Here is a 20,518-nt window from a genome sequence, read left to right on the forward strand (position 1 = left end):
TCCTCCCACACTCCGAAGGTGTACAGGTTTGTAGGTTAATTTGCTTTGGTAAAAATGATAAATTGTCCTCGGTGTGTAGGATAGTACTCGTGTACAGGGATTGCTTGTCGGTGCGGACTTGGTGGACACAATGTCCGGATACCACGCTGTATCTCGAAACTAAACTCGAATGTTACTTGTCAGTTATCAGCTGAATCACACATATTGTCCAAGTCTCGTTCATTGTGGGCATGCGCCGATGGATTGGGTTGTGAATGAAACATTCATTAGTTTTGATCTGCAATTCCTATCATTCTGCACTTCAAAACAGAGTCATAGAAACATAGTAATAGGTGCAGGAGTAGGCCATTCGGCCCTTCGAGCCAGCATCGCCATTCAATATGATCATGGCTGATCATCGAAAATCAGTACCCCGTTCCTGCTTTTTCCCCATATCCCTTGATTCCTTTAACCCCGCAAGCTAAATCTAAGTCTCTCTTGAAGTCACAATGTGGAACAAAGGATATTGAACCTACTTTGTATGGATCTCAAACAAAAGTAATATTCTCCAATTTCAGCCCCCTAATATTCTTCCATTCCACCCATGCCCCTTGTCTATGTCACCCACTGCTTTGTACTTCAAAGTTTCACCATCCATCTAGTTGTGCAAGTAACTCCAGCTACATTTCCACAACCATGTGTTGCAGGATAACTGTAATATTCTGCAGAATGGATCCCAACCTGAGGATTTTCATTCAATTTTATGGATATTTCTCCTACACTGTTCATATGTAGGCTCTCATAACTCAACAACTAAGTTACAGAGATAGGTTGAATAAGTTAGGTCTTTATTCTCTGGAGCGCAGAAGGTTAAGGGGGGACTTGATAGAGGTCTTTAAAATGATGAGAGGGATAGACAGAGTTGACGTGGAAAAGCTTTTCCCACTGAGAGTAGGGAAGATTCAAACAAGGGGACATGACATGAGAATTAAGGGACAGAAATTTAGGAGTAACATGAGGGGGAACTTCTTTGCTCAGAGAGTGGTAGCGGTGTGGAATGAGCTTCCAGTGGAAGTGGTGGAGGCAGGTTCGTTGGTATCATTTAAAAATAAATTGGATAGGCATATGGATGAAAAGGGAATGGAGGGTTATGGTATGAGTGCAGGCAGGTGGGACTAAGGGGAGAATAAGTGTTCAGCACGGACTAGAAGGGTCGTGATGGCCTGTTTCCGTGCTGTAATTGTTATATGTTATATGCCTTCTTTCTGGACTCACGAGATTATCTGATCATTACCAAAGGAGAGCAAAATTGGAAGAGTGTCTAGTTAAAGCACTTGGGTGCAAATTGTTTGACAATAGACAAAAGAATAGACAATAGGTGCAGGAGTAGGCCATTTGGCCCTCTCATCCTTCTAAACTCCAGAGTGTACAAGCCCAGCTGCTCCATTCTCTCAGCATATGACAGTCCTGCCATCCCGGGAATTAACCTTGTAAACCTACGCTGCACTCCCTCAATAGCAAGGATGTCCTTCCTCAAATTAGGGGAGCCAAACAGCACACAATACTCCAGGTGTGGTCTCACTAGGGCTCTGTACAACCGCAGAAGGACCTCTTTGCTCCTATATTCGATTCCTCTTGTTAAAAAGGCCAACATGCCATTCGCTTTCTTCACTGCCTGCTGTACCTGCATGCTTACTTTCATAGACTGATGTACAAGGACCCCCAGATCCCGTTGCACTTCCCCTTTTCTGAACTTGACGTCATTTAGATAGTAATCAATTTGACTGCACATCTCACAAGAAACATACAGTACATCATTGCCTCAAGCTTTTATATTATATCTTCCAAACAATAGCGGGCTGGATTATGTGTTGTGCAAGTATGGGTCATTTGCATTTAGGCCAGGTAATGTTTTAAATTAAAACAAGATCATTTTTATTTTCATTTGAGTGCCTTAGACGTGCAGTGTGAGTTCCAAGACGTGGGGTGTGGTGTGAGTGCCTAAGCTGGTGGTGAAAGTGAAAAATATACTGATATTTCCTCTTCCCAGTCACCAACGCTCCATTATTTGATCTTCTCTGGAAGCTGGTATGTTCCTTTAGAAATGCCATAGACAGACACAATCTTGGAATACTTGGCAAAACCATTGCCCAAAAAATTGCTACAATTTCAAAATATCTAAGCAAGAAAGGATGATTTGGAAAGTGGAATCAACTGACAAGTGGGTTGTGTTCTCAATTGAACCAAGCTTTGGATCAGATCTCACTTTTCTTGTAAATTAATCTTTTAAGGCTTGTATTAATAAGGGAGATCAAGATAAAGTGCAGTTATTGGAAAAAACTGCAAACTTAAATACGTTCCCTGAAATTTATTTCATAAAACACCATAATATCGTATCATAAACCAACATAAATAATTACAAACGTTTTGTTGCTTGCATGTATCTCAGTAATGGAAATACCAATCCGTGCTGCTTCAGAATACAGGCACCTTGAGTTTTACTTCCGTCTGATGTATGTGTTTTTGAAATAATGCGTTTGTTCCTTTAATATCAGAGTTTGATTTACACTAGTGTATTTTGGGAATAACACACTCAAATTTGCTGCTGACAGCATCGTCACATATATATTTAATTTGGGAATTTTTGTATTACATTTTGCTTTTCAAGCACGTAACCTCCATGTAAAATGAGAGATGCACGTACCATATGATTCACTGATTGATGAAGAATACCCATTGGCAGCTTCATATGTCTATTCATGCCTCTGCAATGAAGCCTTGGGAAAAGTAGAAAACACTGTCTCTTTAGAGTTATGAACGCATCCACAAACTTCAAAAGTTCCTAAAAAAATTGCCAATGACTTGAAGATTTTCCTGTGTCATTTCGCTTGAAACCTCCAGAACATTAATCCAGTACATGTGAAAAGGCATTCACAGTATCAACCGTTTTTCATTTCCAAATGCTTTGGCTTCTTCAGCAGATATGGCATTGCCGTTAAGGCTGTTTAGGAAAGAAATTAGGACAAGTTAAAGCCTACTCCAGATATGGACTAAGTACCATTCCTTGATAAAACGGACACAGATTTGCACTGCTTATTTCACTAAAACCATGCTCAGATTTCAACATAGATGAGGGATTGAGGAACTGAGTCATTCCAAGGTTTCAAAAAGGTTTCAAAGGTCTTACATTGTCACGTGTGCCAATTAAGGTACAGTGAAATGCAAATTACCATAAAGTCACACTAAAAAAGCAACAAGACACACAACTACATAAAAATTAACATAATGTGGCGGCTCCTAAGGGTCGTGCCATTATACTGCCGAATCCCTCGGCAGAGTGGTGCAGTCCGGAGGCGGCCCTCAGCCGGAGGGTTTAAAAGGCAGGGTTTGGGTGCCATCTTCCTCTGGTTTCGTCTCTTCCCTTCAACCGGGAGGAATACAATAAAGGTGCTTCTCAAACACTGGACTTCGTGCCTCCTTTTGAGACCCACGCACCACAATAAACATCCACCACAGCGGATTCCCCACATTCCTCACTAAGATGGAAGGCAATAAAGTCTAATCTTCCTCCCTCATTTTTCTCCTGCAGTCGGGGCAGTCAAACCATCCGTAGGGGTAATCGAAGCTGACGATCAAAGCACCCACGTCGGGGCAATCGTGTCGGGGTGATCGAAGCTCCCGCGTCTCGACCTTCAAGGAACCATGCACCTGCACTCCTAGATCCCTCTGCTCCACAGCACTCCCCAGAGGCTTACCATTTACTGTGTAGGTCCTGCCCTTGTTAGACATTCCAAAATGCAGCACCTCACACTTCTCTGTATTAAGTTCTAAAGGTAGCAATGTTACAAAATTTACCAAATCAAGTCTGCAATTTATCCCATCAGATAAAGCATAAAGAGAAGTTTAATTTGACACCTAATTCATTTTCATATCTTCAGTATTTAAAAAGTTATGGCCATTTGTCATACTCGGAAATTAGCATCTTGTTCCCTATTGCTTTTCCATTGACTTAACTCAAAAGCTGTGATCGAGGACAGTCAAAAGCCCATAACTTTCTTAAAAATTAAGAGAACTGAATGAAATTTTTAGTTATTATAGATGGAAGCATTCTGAAACAAATATGAAACAATCTATTTGGATGACCTGAAATTATATAATTAGTCAGTTACCTAACTGTAGCTAATTATAAAATTGAATTACTACATCTAAACATCTATCCATTTCTTAAGAAAAGGTTAACATTTTTAAATAGCCTAAGTGTCCAAATAACATTCACACAAGAATTCACAATTTTACATGATTTTTAAATCTCACTGTCATGAATTTATAGGCCAAATGGAAGGAATTTAATGTTTAATTCCCGTAAATGAATGGGCATTTAAATCATCTTGCGAGTGGGTTTTCATGGAACGCGATCGATTGGAACGTTGCGGTTGCAGTGAATTTGAACCCCATATCGGCAGGAAAAACACTGCCGGTTCGTATGGGGCCAAAATCACATTTTCGCCAATTAAATTTGGATTAGAGTCATCCTAAGAAGCAAGTTTATATGTAATAGAAACAACTTTAATTAAAGACTTTCATTATGTTTTGTCCCCTACGTGAGATCCGTCCTGTTGTAGGCGTTGAGGGCGTTAGAAGTAGCTTTTTATTTTACTCCAGCGATTAAGTTGTCCAGCGATTTTTTTTTTAAACTTCTGAGAGCGGAAGTCCGGTTGATTGTTCTGCATCAGCTGGCAGCCCGAGGAAGTTCACCTCCGACAGGCGAGAGAAAACAGCATTTTAATCCTGCTCCCCCCCACTCAAAGGCTCCAAAGTCGTGCACACGACCAGTGGCAGAACTGCAGCGCCGCTGAAGGTAAGTATTGGAACATCGCATACTAAAGGATGCTCAAATTTCAACATGGATGAGAGGATTGAGGAATTGAGTCAGTTATATCCTCATGCCTTTTCTACAGAGAAGAATGTGAATGAATGGAAGCACATGATTTTACTAACAGTCTGTTAGAATTGATCTTTACCACAGCTGAAAGGCTGGTTAGTCCGCCAAAAAGCCATTTTTATGGGTTTCCAATGGGAAGACAATGCAATGCAAGGCAATGCAAAGTTCATGTCATAAGGTCATAAGTGTTACAAGTAGACTTAGCCTGTTAGACCTATCAAACTCCGCCATTCCACAGCTGAAAGGCTGTTAGTCTTCCAAAAAATATTATTCTCCTGGGCTTCAAATGGGAACCTCTGATCAACCCAGTCTTGTGTGCAAAGAATGTAGCCTGAACAGAGGGATCCACTGACGGCTGTCCCCAGTTCTTGTGAAAGTGAATTCCTCAGATTCACCACAGGGACTTAAGAGATTTCTCCTCATTTGGAAACATGTCCACTGGCCTTTATAAATCAGAGCATTGAGTATAGAAGTTGGGACTATTGGAAAAATCCTCTCCACATCCATTGGTGAGCCTTTCAATTATGGAGTATGGTGTCCAATTTCATTCTTGCCTAACTCCAGCGGTACAGGCCCAGTGCCAGCACAAAATCAGAGATGGTACAGAGGAGATTTCCTGGGATCAATTCTTGTAAGCCATTTCAGGACAACTAAGTTACAGAGAAAGGTTGAACAAGTTATGGGCTTTATTGTTTGGAGCGCATATTTTAAATGGGGCTTGATAGAGCATTTTATAATGATGACAGGGATAGACAGAGTTAAACGTTTCATAAGCTTTTCCATGGTCAGTTCCCCACGTTTCAAACTGTGAGGTGACAGTGAGAATTAAGGGACGTGAACTCCCGGGGTAACACCAGGGGGAACTTTCTTTACTCAGAGAGTGGTGGCTGTGTGGAATGAGCTTCCAGTGAAGGTAGAATGAGCTTCCAGACAAGGGCCACATCTAACTCCCTCTTAAATATAGCCAATGAACTGGCCTCGACTACCCTCTGTGGCAGAGAGTTCCAGAGATTCACCACTCTCTGTGTGAAAAACGTTCTCCTCATCTCGGTTTTAAAGGATTTCCCCCTTATCCTTAAGTTGTGACCCCTTGTCCTGGACTTCCCCAACATCGGGAACAATCTTCCTGCATCTAGCCTGTGCAACCCCTTAAGAATTTTGTAAGTTTCTATAAGATCCCCTCTCAATCTCCTAAATTCTAGAGAGTATAAACCAAGTCTATCCAGTCTTTCTTCATAAGACAGTCCTGACATCCCAGGAATCAGTCTGGTGAACCTTCTCTGCACTCCCTCTATGGCAATAATGTCCTTCCTCAGATTTGGAGACCAAAACTGTACGCAATACTCCAGGTGTGGTCTCATCAAGACCCTGTACAACTGCAGTAGAACCTCCCTGCTCCCATACTCCCTGCTCCTATACTCAAATCCTTTTGCAATGAAAGCTAACATACCATTCGCTTTCTTTACTGCCTGCTGCACCTGCATGCCTACCTTCAATGACTGGTGTACCATGACACCCAGGTCTCGCTGCATCTCCCCCTTTCCCAATCGTTCCACCATTTAGATAATAGTCTGCTCATCCCGTTTTTGCCACCAAAATGGATAACCTCACCATTTATCCAGTCTTTATCCTAAACAGATATGACAATGTCAGTTTATTGTCACGTGTACCAACTAAGGTACAGTGAAATTCTAATGATCATTCAGCCGTACTATAAGATAGCACCAAGACACACAACTACTTAAAAGTTAACATAAACATCCACCACAGTGGATTCCCCACGTTTCTCACTGTGATGGAAGGCTATAAAGTCTAATCTTCTTCCTCGTTATTCTCCTGTGTTCGGGGCAGTCGAACTTTCCGCAGTCGGGGCGATCGAAGCTCCTTCAGCCAGCGGTTGAAGCCCCCACGTCTTGGAGTCGGTCTCTGACCAGTGGTCGATCCCTGGCAACGGGATCGCGGGCTCCACGATGGTAAGTCCTCAGGCACCCGCGGTGGAGCTCCCAAATTCGGTCTCCAGCAAAGTCCGCCCACTCCTTAATGTGAGGCCGCAGTGCGGACGGAGATATGATACGGAATTTCCGTCGAGGTAAGAGATTAGAAAAAGTGTCCCCCAACCCCCATCCCCCACATAAAACAAGTTAAAGACCATTAAAACATACATTTAACGCATACAAACAAACAACATGAAGGAAGGGACAGACAGACTGTTGGTGAGGCAGCCTATGCTGGCGCCACCCGGTGGTCAAACCAGAACTCTCATTTTCAATCGTCTATACTCTGAATCAATGTTTTGATCCCAGCTCCTTCTACATCAGACGAACAAATGTTTCACGTAAGATATTATGAGATTTCAGTTGCAAAACTGTTTATCACAGATTATTATTTCCAAAAGATTATTTTAGTGTTACAAGGCAGATTGCTTATGATGAGTACCACAGTGAAGCATGTCTACTATGGATCTAGTCATGTGCTTTAAAGCTTGATACCAGTCAATGAATGTGCTGGCTTTCAAATATGTTTCTGACAATATGCTTCTAAAATAGCTTTGCACAGGAACAGGCACTTCATTCTCAGTCATCACAGCTTCAAAGGGATGACATTATGGATAATCTGGGAATTAGATTTATGCTAGAATTAGAAATAGGTTGTAAGGTTAAAGTGAAAATCAGGTGTGGGTGTAATTGTGCAGCTTGATAGTTGAGTTTAGAGCATGGAAATGGGCCTTTTGGCCCACCGAGTCCACTCTGACCTCTGATCACCCTTCCATCCCAATGCCATGCCATCCCACTTTCCATCTCCCTACACTCTGGGTGCAATTGACAGAGACCAATTAACCTACAAACCCACACGTTTCCAGACAGTGAGATTTTGCTTACCATATCTCTTGAATTATTGTATTTTCATTGAGTGCCTCCAGGAGATAGTTTGCTCCTACCGCTGTGATTTTGTTGTTTATCAGCCTGTAAAAATACAACATATTTTATTATCTCAATGAATTATGCTTCTTCACGTTTGAGTGCTAGGTATCGACAGCCTCACGACAACGTGACCCGACGAGAAAAGGTCTGGTCTTGCAGGTGCATTCAAAGGTGTTCCCCCTCCTCCCACCCCACCCCTGGCCCCCCACACACAGACCCCAACAGCAGAACAAAAACTACCTAAAAACACAGACAAAAACCAATAAAACGCGGACAGGCTGCAGAGGCCGTGTGGCCAGAGCCGCGCCGCCTATCCCTATGTTTTATTTCCTCCCCTGATTTCCTCCCATGTCCCGAAGATGTGCAGATGGAGAGATTCAAGAGAGAGTTAGATATAGCTCTTAGAGCTAATGGAATCAAGGGATATGGGGAGAAAGCAGGAACGGGGTACTGATTTTAGATGACCAGCCATGATCATATTGAATGACGATGCTGACTCGAATGACCAAATGGCCTACTCCTGCACCTATTTTCTATGGTTTTATGTTTAACTAGCCACTGTAAATTGTCCCCAGTGGAGGTGGGTGTTAGGAGTGCTAATAGGCATGTGAGAGAATAGGTCATGGGGAGGTAAGTGGGAGAGTAGGATTGCTCTGGAAGCTGGCATTGATCTAGTAGGGTCTAGTAGAAAATTAGTCTAAGGCTTAGCCACTGAATCTGTGGTCAAGGAAAGTCCATTGACATTCATCTTAGAATCTTAGAAGCTCCGAAGCATTGCTCACTTACACCCATGCACTCACTCCCCTCTCTATCACTGTAACCGTTGTTTACTAGTTGCTAACTGTTTACTAGAATGTTGCCTGGGTTTCAGCAACTAAGTTACAGAGAAAGGTTGAACAAGTTAGGGCTTTATTCTTTGGAGCGCAGAAGGTTAAGGGGGGACTTGATAGAGGTTTTTAAAATGATGAGAGGGATAGACAGAGTTGACGTGGAAAAGCTTTTCCCACTGAGAGTAGGGAAGATTCAAACAAGGGGACATGACTTGAGAATTAATGGACAGAAGTTTAGGGGTAACATGAGGGGGAACTTCTTTACTCAGAGAGTGGTGGCTGTGTGGAATGAGCTTCCAGTGAAGGTGGTGGAGGCAGGTTCGTTTTTATCATTTAAAAATAAATTGGATAGTTATATGGACGGGAAGGGAATGGAAGGTTATGGTCTGAGTGCAGGTATATGGGACTTGGGGAGATTATGTGTTCGGCACGGACTAGAAGGGTCGAGATGGCCTGTTTCCGTGCTGTAATTGTTATATGGTTATATGGTTATATGGTAACCTACCCAATACTGCAACTCACTGGAAACTTATTAATGTTCCAACACTAGCTTCACCAATGGCTGCCTGAACTCAGATAGTCCCAGAGACTATGGAATCAAAATATAATCTGCCAAAGTCAAGCAATGAGGAATATGGAAGAATGTGTAATTTACAATTTTTTAATTTTATATGTAAAATTGTGGAAACTTCAAAAAGGTTGACTGGAGGTTTACGAGAATGATCCCAGGAATGATTGGGTAAACATATGATAAGCATTTGACATTGGGCCTGTACTCACTGGAGCATAGAAGGATGAGGGGAGACCTAAGTGAAACTTACCAAATAGTGAAAGGCCCAATCAAGATTCGTACATAGAAAATAGGTGCAGGAGTAGGCCATTCGCCCTTCGAGCCTGCACCGTCATTCAATATGATCATGGCTGATCATCCAACTCAGTATCCTGTACCTGCCTTCTCTCCATACCCCATGATCCCTTTAGCCACAAGGGCCACATCTAACTCCCTCTTAAATATAGCCAATGAACTGTGGCCTCAACTACCCTTTGTGGCAGAGATTTCCAGAGATTCACCACTCTCTGTGTGAAAATTCATGATTAGTACAGGTGACAGGGGTTATGGGGAGAAGGCAGGAAAGGGAAAGATAGACCAAACATGATTGAATGGCAGAGTAGACTTGATGGGCCGAATGGCCTAACTCTGCTCCTATACAGTATACACATACATTATGAATAGCTGGAGGGCATGTGAAGTAAACTCCAGCGGAAGCCAGGTGTGTTGGCAGCTCTACCATGGATGCAAAGTCCAGCCATGACCCCTGATTCCCAAACAGCAACAACACATGTAATCCATCTTGACACTTACCATAAGTGAAGCAGTTTTTTGTTTACCCTGACTGCTTCGGCAAACATGAACGCTGCTTCATCGGTCAACCGATTTTCTGTCAGCCTAATGTACAAAAGTAAAGATCAAAAAGTTTCCGAAGTTGATTGTTATTCTTGCACAGTAAACGAGAGTTGGAAGATACATTCTAGAAACACTATACAAAAAAAATAAGAAAAACTATATATATATATATATAGTAACTGATAGCCAGAACCAGCAGGGGGAACTGTCAATGATTTCTCTATATATCTTCCCATGCTTACTACTTGTTCTCTTATGTGTAGACTTTGCGCATTCTCCCCATGACTGCATGGGCCTAGTCCACGTTCTTATCTGATCATCCAGTCATACATAGCCATATATAGGGAAGATTCAAACAAGAGGACATGACTTCAGAATTAAGGGACAGAAGTTTAGGGGTAATATGAGGGGGAACTTCTTTACTCAGAGAATGGTAGCGGTGTGGAATGAGCTTCCAGTGGAAGTGGTGGAGGTTCATTGGTATCATTTAAAAATTAATTGGATAGGCATATGGATGAGAAGGGAATGGAAGGTTATGGTATGAGTGCAGGCAGGTGGGACTAAGGGGAAAAAAAGTGGTTCGGCACGGACTTGTAGGGTCTAGATGGCCTGTTTCCGTGCTGTAATTGTTATATGGTTATATGGTTATATCCATCATTGTTATTGTCTGTAAATTAGCTACATCATTTCCCACTTTATATTAGAGGATGCACTTTATGAAAGTACTCGGCTGCCGTTGAAGTGTTTTGGAGCATTCTGGAGGTTAATATGTGCTTCACAATTACAAATCTATATTAATGTGCTGCTTAGAAGCCCAAAGTAGTATTGTGCTACTGCATTGAAGCATTATCGAAATTGCTATAGGAAGGATTTTGCTGTAGGAAAAAGTGAAAGAGAAACAGAAACATAGAAAATAGGTGCAGGAGTAGGCCATTCGGCCCTTCGAGCCTGCACCGCCATTCAATATGATGCACACCTGTACATGGTACTAACACCATCATCAAGTATGCAGATGATACAACGGTGATTGGCCTCATCAGCAACAACGATGAGCTGGCCTACAGGGAGGAGGTCCAGCACTTAGCAGCATGGTTGCGCTGACAACAACCTGGCCCTTAACTCCAAGAAGACCAAGGAGCTCATTGTAGACTTCAGGAACTCCAGAGGCGGCACGCACACCCCCATAAACATTAACCCCCTTATCCGCGTCTCTTCTTCTGGACTTCCCCAACATCTGGAACAATCTTCCTGCATCTAGCCTGTCCAACCTCTTAAGAATTTTGTAAGTTTCTATAAGATCCCCCCTCAATCTTCTAAAATCTTCTGGTTTCTACCGGCGAGAGCATCCTTACAAACCGCATCACAGTATGGTATGGCAACTGCTCTGTCATCTGACCGGAAGGCATTGCAGAGGGTGGTGAAAATTGCCTCTGCATCACCGGTTCCTCGAATCCCCTTCGTTGAGTCTGTCCAATGCAAGCGTTGTACGCGGAGGACAGGTGTCAGTCTCGCCAAGGACCCTGTGCTTGAAATAGCTCAAGTTCACTGTTTATTGTCACCTACCAATCCGGGGTACAGTGCTATTGGTCTTTCCATACCCATATGAACCAAAAGAACCGAGGAACAAGCTTCTTTCCGGCGGCTGTCACCACACTCAATCAACATTTCTCACTCGATGGAAGAATAACGTTCAGTCAATCTTCCCCCTTTTGCAGGAAGATTTACAATTATGTATTCAAATCATTTGCTGGGACTCGCTATTAGTTCAAGGGCAGGCTAGGATTTTATTACTTGGAGCCCAGGAGGCCGAGGCATGGTCTTATATAGGTCTATTCTCCTTCTCCTTCTTCAGTTGTACAGAGCCCTAGTGAGACCACACTTGGAGTATTGTGTACAGTTTTGGTCCCCTAATTTGAGGAAGGACATTCTTGCTATTGAGGGAGTGCAGGTTACAAGGTTAATTCCCGGGATGGCGGGACTGTCATATGCTGGGAGAATGGAGCAGCTGGGCTTGTACACTCAGGAGTTTAGAAGGATGAGCGGTGGTCTCATTGAAACGTGTAAGATTGTTAAGGGTTTGGACACGCTAGAAACACGCTAGAGAAACATGTTCCCGATGTTGGGGGAGTCCAGAACCAGGGACCACAGTTTAAGAATAAGGAGTAAGCTATTTAGAATCGGAGACGAGGAAACACTTTTTCCGCAGTGAGGGTGTGGGCATATGGAACAAGCTACCAGAGGAGATAGTTGAGGTATATGGGTTTAGAGGTATATGGGCTAAGCACGGTCAAATGGACTAGCTTTGATGGGGCATATTGGTAGGCATGATTGAGTTGGGCTAAAAGGCCTGTTCCATTGGGTATGACTCTAGGACTCTGAATGTTGCTCTTCACCAGATGAACCCGAATGTTCTGATGCAAAGAGCATTCTTACCAAAATATCTCCAGAGAACTGTTGTCTTTCAGCGCTTCTGCCAAGCTTTTACCACCCACTGTGGAAATGCCATTGGCTGCCAAAATAAAATTAAAGGACAATATACAATCGTTAGGACATAGCAAACATGTGACAGCTTGAGAATCTTAACTTTTCTGGAGTAACGAAGAAAGATAATAACGCCTCAGTCATAGACTTCCTCCTTTTGCAGAGAAGATTTAGAACAGAAGCTTGGAATGGATTAGACAAAAATAGCACATTAGTTAAACTTTGGGCCAGGATTCTATTACCTAAAGGAGGCCGAATGAAAGAATGAATGGATGAATGAATGAATTAATAAGTTTATTGGCCAAGTATTCACATACAAGGAATTTGCCTTGGTGCTCCGCTTGCAAATGACAACAATACAATACAAATTTATTATCATTTGAGCCCCAGTGAGACTCAAACGAAATGTTGTTTCCACAGCCATACAAACAAAGACACTGTCTTACAGACATCTCATTGAAACATGTAAGATTGTTAAGGGTTTGGACACACTAGAAACACGCTAGAGAAACATGTTCCCTATGTTGGAGGAGTCCAGAACCAGGGACCACAGTTTAAGAATAAGGAGTAAGCTATTTAGAATGGAGACGAGGAAACACTTTTTCCGCAGTGAGGGTGTGGGCATATGGAACAAGCTACCAGAAGAGATAGTTGAGGTATATGGGTTTAGAGGTATATGGGCTAAGCACGGTCAAATTGGACTAGCTTTGATGGGGCATATTGGTAGGCATGATTGAGTTGGGCTAAAGGGCCTGTTCCATTGGGTATGACTCTAGGACTCTGAATGTTGCTCTTCACCAGATGAACCCGAATGTTCTGATGCAAAGAGCATTCTTACCAAAATATCTCCAGAGAACTGTTGTCTTTCAGCGCTTCTGCCAAGCTTTTGCCACCCACTGTGGAAATGCCATTGGCTGCCAAACTAGATAAAAGGACAATAGACATTGTTAGTAAAGAATGTGACAGCTTGAGAATCTTAACTTGCATGGAGTAATGAAGAAACAGTCCAATTTGCCTCATCATAGACTTCCAAACCTTGCCTTCAGCTGCTTAGAACAGAAGCTCTGGAATGAGATCCTAGACAAAAATAGCACAAGAACAAGTACTTTGGGCCACGATTCTCTTCCTAAATGAATGAATGAAAGAATGAATGGATGAATGAATGAATTAATAAGTTTATTGGCCAAGTATTCACATACAAGGAATTTGCCTTGGTGCTCCGCTTGCAAATGACAACATGACATATAGTGACAGATAGGAATGACACATAAAACATTAAATATTAATAATAAAACATTATTGATTAAACAAGTTAATTAAATAAAATACCAGAGCAAAGGGAGGCTACAGATTTTTGGTTTTGAGTAGAGATACCACTCGCGGAAAAAAAGCAGTTTTTATGTCTGGCTGTGGCAGCTTTGACAGTCCGGAGTCGCTTTTCAGAGGGAAGTGATTCAAAGAGTTTGTGGCCAGGGTGAGAGGGGTCAGAGATGATCTTACCCGCTCGCTTCCTGGTCCTTGCAGTGTACAGTTCATCAATGGAGGGAAGGTTGCAGCCAATAAGCTTCCCTGCTGATCGGATGATTCGCTGCAGCCTCCAGGTGTCGTGCTTGGTGGCTGAGCCAAACCAGACCATGATGGAAAAGGTGAGAACAGACTCTACGATGGCCGTGTAGAATTGGACCATCATTGCCTGTGGCAGATTGTGCTTCCTCAGCTGCCGCAGGAAGTACATCATCTGTTGTGCCTTTTTGACTGTGGAGTCGATGGTAGCCCCCCATTTAAGGTCCTTGGAGATGATGGTTCCCAGGAACTTAAAAGACTCCAGAGATGTGACTGTGGTGTTGTTGATGGTGAGTGGGGTGAGGGGGGGGGGAGCTTTCCTAAAGTCTACAATCAATTCCACTGTCTTAAGTGCATTGAGCTTCAGGTTGCTGCGATGGCACCAGGACGCCAGCTGTGTCACTTCCTGTCTGTAGGCAGATTCCTCCCCATCCTGGATCAGTCCAATCAGGGTTGTGTCATCCACAAACTTGAGAAGCTTGACAGAGGAGTCTGTGGAGGTGCAGGTGTTGGTGTAGAGAGAGTAGAGGAGAGGGGAGAGTACGCAGCCTTGAGGTGCTCCTATGCTGAGGGTTTGCGGGTCCGAGATGTGCTTTCCCAGCCACACATGCTGCTTCCTGTCTGTCAGGAAGTTGGTGATCCACTGACAGAGGGGTTCAGGCACAGTCAACTTGGAAGGTTTGTAGTGTAGTAGCTCTGGCACAATGGTGTTGAATGCAGAGCTAAAATCAACAAACAAAATCCACACATAGGTCCCCTGGCGGTCTAGGTGCTGGAGGATGAAGTGAAGGCCCAGGTTGACTGCGTCATCCACAGATCTATTGGCCCGATATGCAAACTGCAGAGGGTCCAGCAGGGAGTTTGTGAGATTTTTCAGCTTGTCCAGCACAAGGCTTTCAAGGGTCTTCATGGCAGCAGAGGTTAGGCCTGTAGTCGTTAAGACCAGTAATCCTTGCCCTTTTGGATACAGGGACAATAGTGGAGATTTTGAAGCAGGCAGGGGCTGTACAGGTTTGCAGGGACTGGTTGAAATTGTCTGAGTAGACAGGTGTCAGTTGTTCGGCACAGAGCTTGAGGGTAGAGGGGGAAACATTGTCCAATCCTGGAGATACCCGGCCGGTCTTCTGAACATCCTCTCCACCTCCTCTATTTTTATTGTTGATGATGGAGAAGTGATGTTGTGCAGCACGGAGGGTGTGGGTAGTGGACGAGGCCTCCGTCTTCTGCGATCAGGCTGTAATTGGGTGCTAAGTGGTGATTGGAGGGGGGGGGGGGAAAGAGTCCAGTCTTTTCAGACTCTTTCTTCTTTCCTCTACTCTCCCTACTGACAGAATGCTTCTTAAAATCTATCTCTTGAGGGGGGAAAAAGCTGCTATTCCCACCTGCCCGCATTTGGCACATACATGTCCTTCCAAACCTGTCTTTTAAGTTTAGTTTACTTTATAGATACAGCACGGAAACAGGCCCTTCGGCTCACCGGGTCCACGCCGTCCAGCGATCCCCGCACATTCACACTATCCTACCAGGGACAATGTTTACATTTACCAAGCCTTTGGAATGTGGGAGGAAACCGAAGATCTCGGAAGAAACCCATGGGGTGAACGTACAAACTCCGTACAGACAGCACCCATAATCGGGATCGAACCCGGGCCTCCAGCGCTGCATTCGCTGTAAGGCAGCAACTCTACCGCTGGCCAACCATGACTGTCCTATCCCTGTACCTGTCTAACTTCTTCTGAAACGTTGGGATAGTCCCAGCCTCAACTCCCTCCTCTGGCAGTTTGTTCCATACACCCACCACCCTATGTGTGAAAAAGTTACACCTCAGATTCCTATTAAATCTTTTCCCCTTCACCTTAATCCTATGTCCTCTGGTCCTCGATTCACCTACAGTGGGCAAGAGATACTGTGCATAGAAACATAGAAATTAGGTGCAGGAGTAGGCCATTTGGCCCTTCGAGCCTGCACCGCCATTCAATATGATCATGGCTGATCATCCAACTCAGTATCCCGTACCTGCCTTCTCTCCATACCCCCTGATCCCTTTAGCCACAAGGGCCACATCTAACTCCCTCTTAAATATAGCCAATGAACTGGCCTCAACTACCCTCTGTGGCAGAGAGTTCCAGAGATTCACCACTCTCTGTGTGAAAAAAGTTCTTCTCATCTCGGTTTTAAAGGATTTCCCCCTTATCCTTAAGCTGTGACCCCTTGTCCTGGACTTCCCCAACATCGGGAACAATCTTCCTGCATCTAGCCTGTCCAACCCCTTAAGAATTTTGTAAGTTTCTATAAGATCCCCTCGCAATCTCCTAAATTCTAAAGAGTATAAACCAAGTTTATCCAGTCTACCCGATCTATTCCTCTCATGAATTTACCACAATGCCTCTTAACAGAAATAAGATTATAGGCAAATCATTTGTTTTAAGGTGAGGATTGAGTAAACATTGGTCAAAATAACAGGGAGAGTTCTTAAAATAGCTTCATTGGATCATTTACACTCACGCCAATGGGGAGAAAGGGCCTTGGACTCCGTATCACCACGCACTGCGCTCAGGCCCATAGAGAAAGCCTCGTGGGCGCAGTGTGGACTTTAAGAGCTCCGACCGCCGGCCTGCGGCCTATAACATCGTGAAGCCCCGGTCTCCGGTAGGGAGTGGCCGATTCGGAACCTCCAAGCCGCGGAGTGTCCGTCCGACCCGACGTCGGAGTTCGAGCATCCCGACACGAGGGCCTGTACATCGGGCCATCTGTGGCGGCGACTGCGGAGAGTTCATGGCCCTGACCACGGATGAACAAAAGAGGAGGACTGACAAAGTTATTGCCTCCCACCACAGTGAAGAATGTTGATTCCCCTGTGGTGGATGTTCATGTTGTTCTTTATTGTGTATTGTGCTATTTTGTTTGCACGGTCACATGGTAAATCAAATTCCACTGTTCCTTAATTAGTGCATGTGACAATACACATGAACTTGAGCTTGAACTTGTATTCATGCCTTGTGACTCACAGTATTCGACATACTTGGTTCCATTAGTGGCAAGTGTACCTTAGAAAAAGCAGGGGAGACCTTTTCTCAACTAAATGATGCTCAAGCTTCCAAGGACGACTAGCGATGTGCTGTTTCATCACCTCTCAAGTTCACACTGAGCCCAAAATAAATTTTGCATTCTCAGCACACATTTTTGAGCAATAAACCTGGATGGAACGGGTGACTCAGTGACATCTGATCATCTTTACAATAAGGTATTGGATTGCAATCTATGTAACCCAGGGTTCGTACACTTGTTACAGCTATAAATGCAATGACTTTTCAAGGACTTTCAAGGTCCAACAATCCTATTTTCAAGGACCAAAATCCAGCAAACATTGATGGTTTATCGGCGACTTGTATATTGCTTGGTCTTGGATGATTTAATTCTGTACCAAATAAAAGTAAGTAAGAAGGTTGGCTGGTCACCATCTCAGATTTGATTGAAAATCATGTATTGCACACTTCTGATACAAAGAACACAGCAGAAAAAACAACTTTCAACTCAAAGTTCCTTCAAAGTTATGAACCATTGATGTAGCTCGAATTATTGCCAAATGCCCATTGGAATTTGGTGTTAAGACCTTGTTTTCTGTTGTGTTACTTGTGTGCTCTGATGTACAGACGCTGATCTTCAGGGAAATCTGAGAAGGTGATCAGTCAATCCATTAGTCCATGTAGCACAGAACGACACTAAACTGCATAATAATTACACATCGGATGGTTAACTTCTCTATATTCGGACCACTGATGGTCCATTTTCTCATCTCTTGGTTGTTCAATCTGTCCCTGAAAACCTGTACTTCCCCTGCCTGCTTCTTAGAATAAAGGGGAGGTCATTTAAGACTGAGGCGAGAAAAAAACTTTTTCACCCAGAGAGTTGTGAATTTGTGGAATTCCCTGCCACAGAGGGCAGTGGAGGCCAAGTCACTGGATGGATTAAAGAGAGAGTTAGGTAGAGCTCTAGGGGATAGTGGAGTCAAGGGATATGGGGAGAAGGCAGGCACGGGTTATTGATAAGCGATGATTAGCCATGATCACAATGAATGGCGGTGCTGGCTCGAAGGGCCGAATGGCCTCCTCCTGCACCTATTTTCTATGTTTCTAAAGTCTCCACTATTATTTATTTATTTATTTATTTTATTTATTCCGAACAAGTAAAGACATTAAAGACATTAATAGTAACAAAATCGAAATTATCAAACAATTGGACATTACAATCAATATTTACAAGCAATGAAAAGAACAAAAAGCAAATTTCCAATGTCCAACTCTGTGTCTGTACAAGCTCGAAAAGGAGTGAGAAGAAGAATAACTTATTAAATCTCACCCCTTTTCCCCAACACTTCTACCATATTTAAAAATCAATTAATTAATAATAATAATACTACCCCAGGCAATTTCCCATAATACCTACAGACATATATATACATACAACTATTATACACATACAAACTTCATATATGAAGTAACCAAACATAAGTAAACAATTGTAAAGCAATAGACAAACATTAACACTATTTGTATAAGACAAACACTATTGGCCCTGTACCCAAAAAGACAAGGATTACTGGTCTTAACGACTACAGGTCTGTCGCACTGACCTCTGTAGTCATCAGGCATGACTGAAAAAAGAGTTAGAGAGATGATGGTCCAATGGGCATTACCCCCTGTTAGGGTTCCAAGGGGCTGTGCCCCCTTTATGCAGTTTTTTTAGTTGTTGATAATTCTACATTGAAATGACACTTTGTTTTCTTGCCTGCTTACCCTTAATTGATATTGTAATTTTTGTTATTGTACCTCAAAATAACACATTTTACTTGCTTGTCCCTTCTTAAGTTACACAGAAAATTTGTGATGATCATAAAATGACAACAACTCCATGTTTGTTTACACTTATTGTCATATTGAAACTATTTTATCTTAAACCTACACCTCCTTGCAATATGATACCTGTTTCTTGCTTATTTACTCTAATTATAGAGAAATATCCTTTACACTGGACATTTTTGATAATTTTGTCATAATCGTACCTTTAATTGACACAATTTCCCTGCTTGTTTACCCTTAATTTATACTGACATTTTTTTGAAATTATACCTTACAACAGGAACCTCCAAACATTTCAGCATGAGGGTCACACTATGTATTTGGCACATTATTGCGGGCCGTAGGAAAAAATAAAGAAATGTCAATGTTATAAATGTAATGAACTCAAAAAGGAACTTAAAATCCTCGCCTCTCCACCGGCCACCAGCGGGCCAGAGTCATCGCTTCACCAGAGTTCCGTTCACCACAACCTCCACCATGCAGACAGCATGTGGTCTGACTCTGCTGGGTCTAACTGGGAACTAGTTAGTTCCCCAACTATAGGGAATGTTGTTAGCAAACATATCTAACAATGTTTCCCGACATTTAATGAACACACGCATTATAAACGATGAAAAAAACAACCACATTACTGCATGAATTAATACTTTCATCATAAAAGGCAAACTTTCAAGGACTTTCAAGGACCTTTGATAAATCCTTGAAACCTTCAAGACAGTTTCAAATTCCAGGACTTTCAAGGACCGGACGAGCCCTGGTGACCGGTTTAAGTCACAAAGACGTCACAAGGATTGTAATTACCTGATTTCCTGTATTGAAGGGTGATTCCTTAACGCATCAGCAAAAGCAACAGCACCCACATCTCCAATCTGGTTCCCCCACATTCTGTAATTGAATTAATGAATGAAAATCATTGCAGGTTCAAACCAACACAGGGAAACAAAGTGTGCAAAGAAAGTAACCATTTCATTTCTAAACAATAGGAGACACCAAAGGAACATCAAAGGAGACATGGTGGAGAGAGTCAACGACTTTAAGTTCCTGGGAATAAACATCTCCCAGGACCTCAAATGGCATATGAACACCGTCACTCTCGTGAAGAGGTTTCATCAGCGGCTGTATTTCCTAAGGTCTCTACGGAGAGCTAACGTTCACAGCCGCTGCTGCTGTCCTTCTATCGATGCGCCTGGAAGTATCCTCTCCTATGGATCCTGGTGTGCCAGCTGTACTGTGGTGAGAGGAGGGCGCTGCAGGGAAATTCAAAAACAGCGCATTACAAACGCTAACCTGCCCTCCTTGGATGACATATAAAAGGCCCGATTGCTTGCGCAGGGCCATAAATATCAAGAAGGACACATCCTACCCTGCCAACCACCTTTTTACTCTGCTACCCTCCGGGAGGCGATTCAGGTCTCTGCAGGCTCGCACTGGTAGACTAAAAAATACTTTCTACCATTGTGCGATAAAAGAGCTTAACTCCAATAGTGAACACTGGGAAGCAAGAAGCAACTTCGAGGAATACCGCTAAATTCTTTTAA

At 43.1% G+C, this 20,518-nt stretch overlaps 1 protein-coding gene across 2 annotated transcripts in view; it reads right to left on the bottom strand.

Annotated features, from left to right (window-relative positions):
* Window positions 1-2,592: 2,592 nt before the first annotated feature.
* nod1 (nucleotide-binding oligomerization domain containing 1) overlaps window positions 2,593-20,518 on the bottom strand; it is an 83,778-nt gene continuing 65,852 nt past the window's right edge. For both annotated transcript variants that reach the window (XM_055651124.1, XM_055651131.1), the window contains exons 8-12: window positions 19,782-19,865; window positions 13,397-13,480; window positions 10,036-10,119; window positions 7,801-7,884; window positions 2,593-2,980 (exon numbers count right to left, since the gene is read on the bottom strand). In XM_055651124.1, coding sequence (XP_055507099.1) covers window positions 2,911-2,980; window positions 7,801-7,884; window positions 10,036-10,119; window positions 13,397-13,480; window positions 19,782-19,865 — 406 coding nt within the window. In that variant the 3' untranslated portion in view covers window positions 2,593-2,910. The remainder of the gene's footprint in view (window positions 2,981-7,800; window positions 7,885-10,035; window positions 10,120-13,396; window positions 13,481-19,781; window positions 19,866-20,518) is intronic.

The sequence above is a fragment of the Leucoraja erinacea genome, chromosome 2 (genome assembly GCF_028641065.1).
Source record: "Leucoraja erinacea ecotype New England chromosome 2, Leri_hhj_1, whole genome shotgun sequence".
In the NCBI taxonomy this organism is placed as follows: domain Eukaryota; kingdom Metazoa; phylum Chordata; class Chondrichthyes; order Rajiformes; family Rajidae; genus Leucoraja; species Leucoraja erinaceus.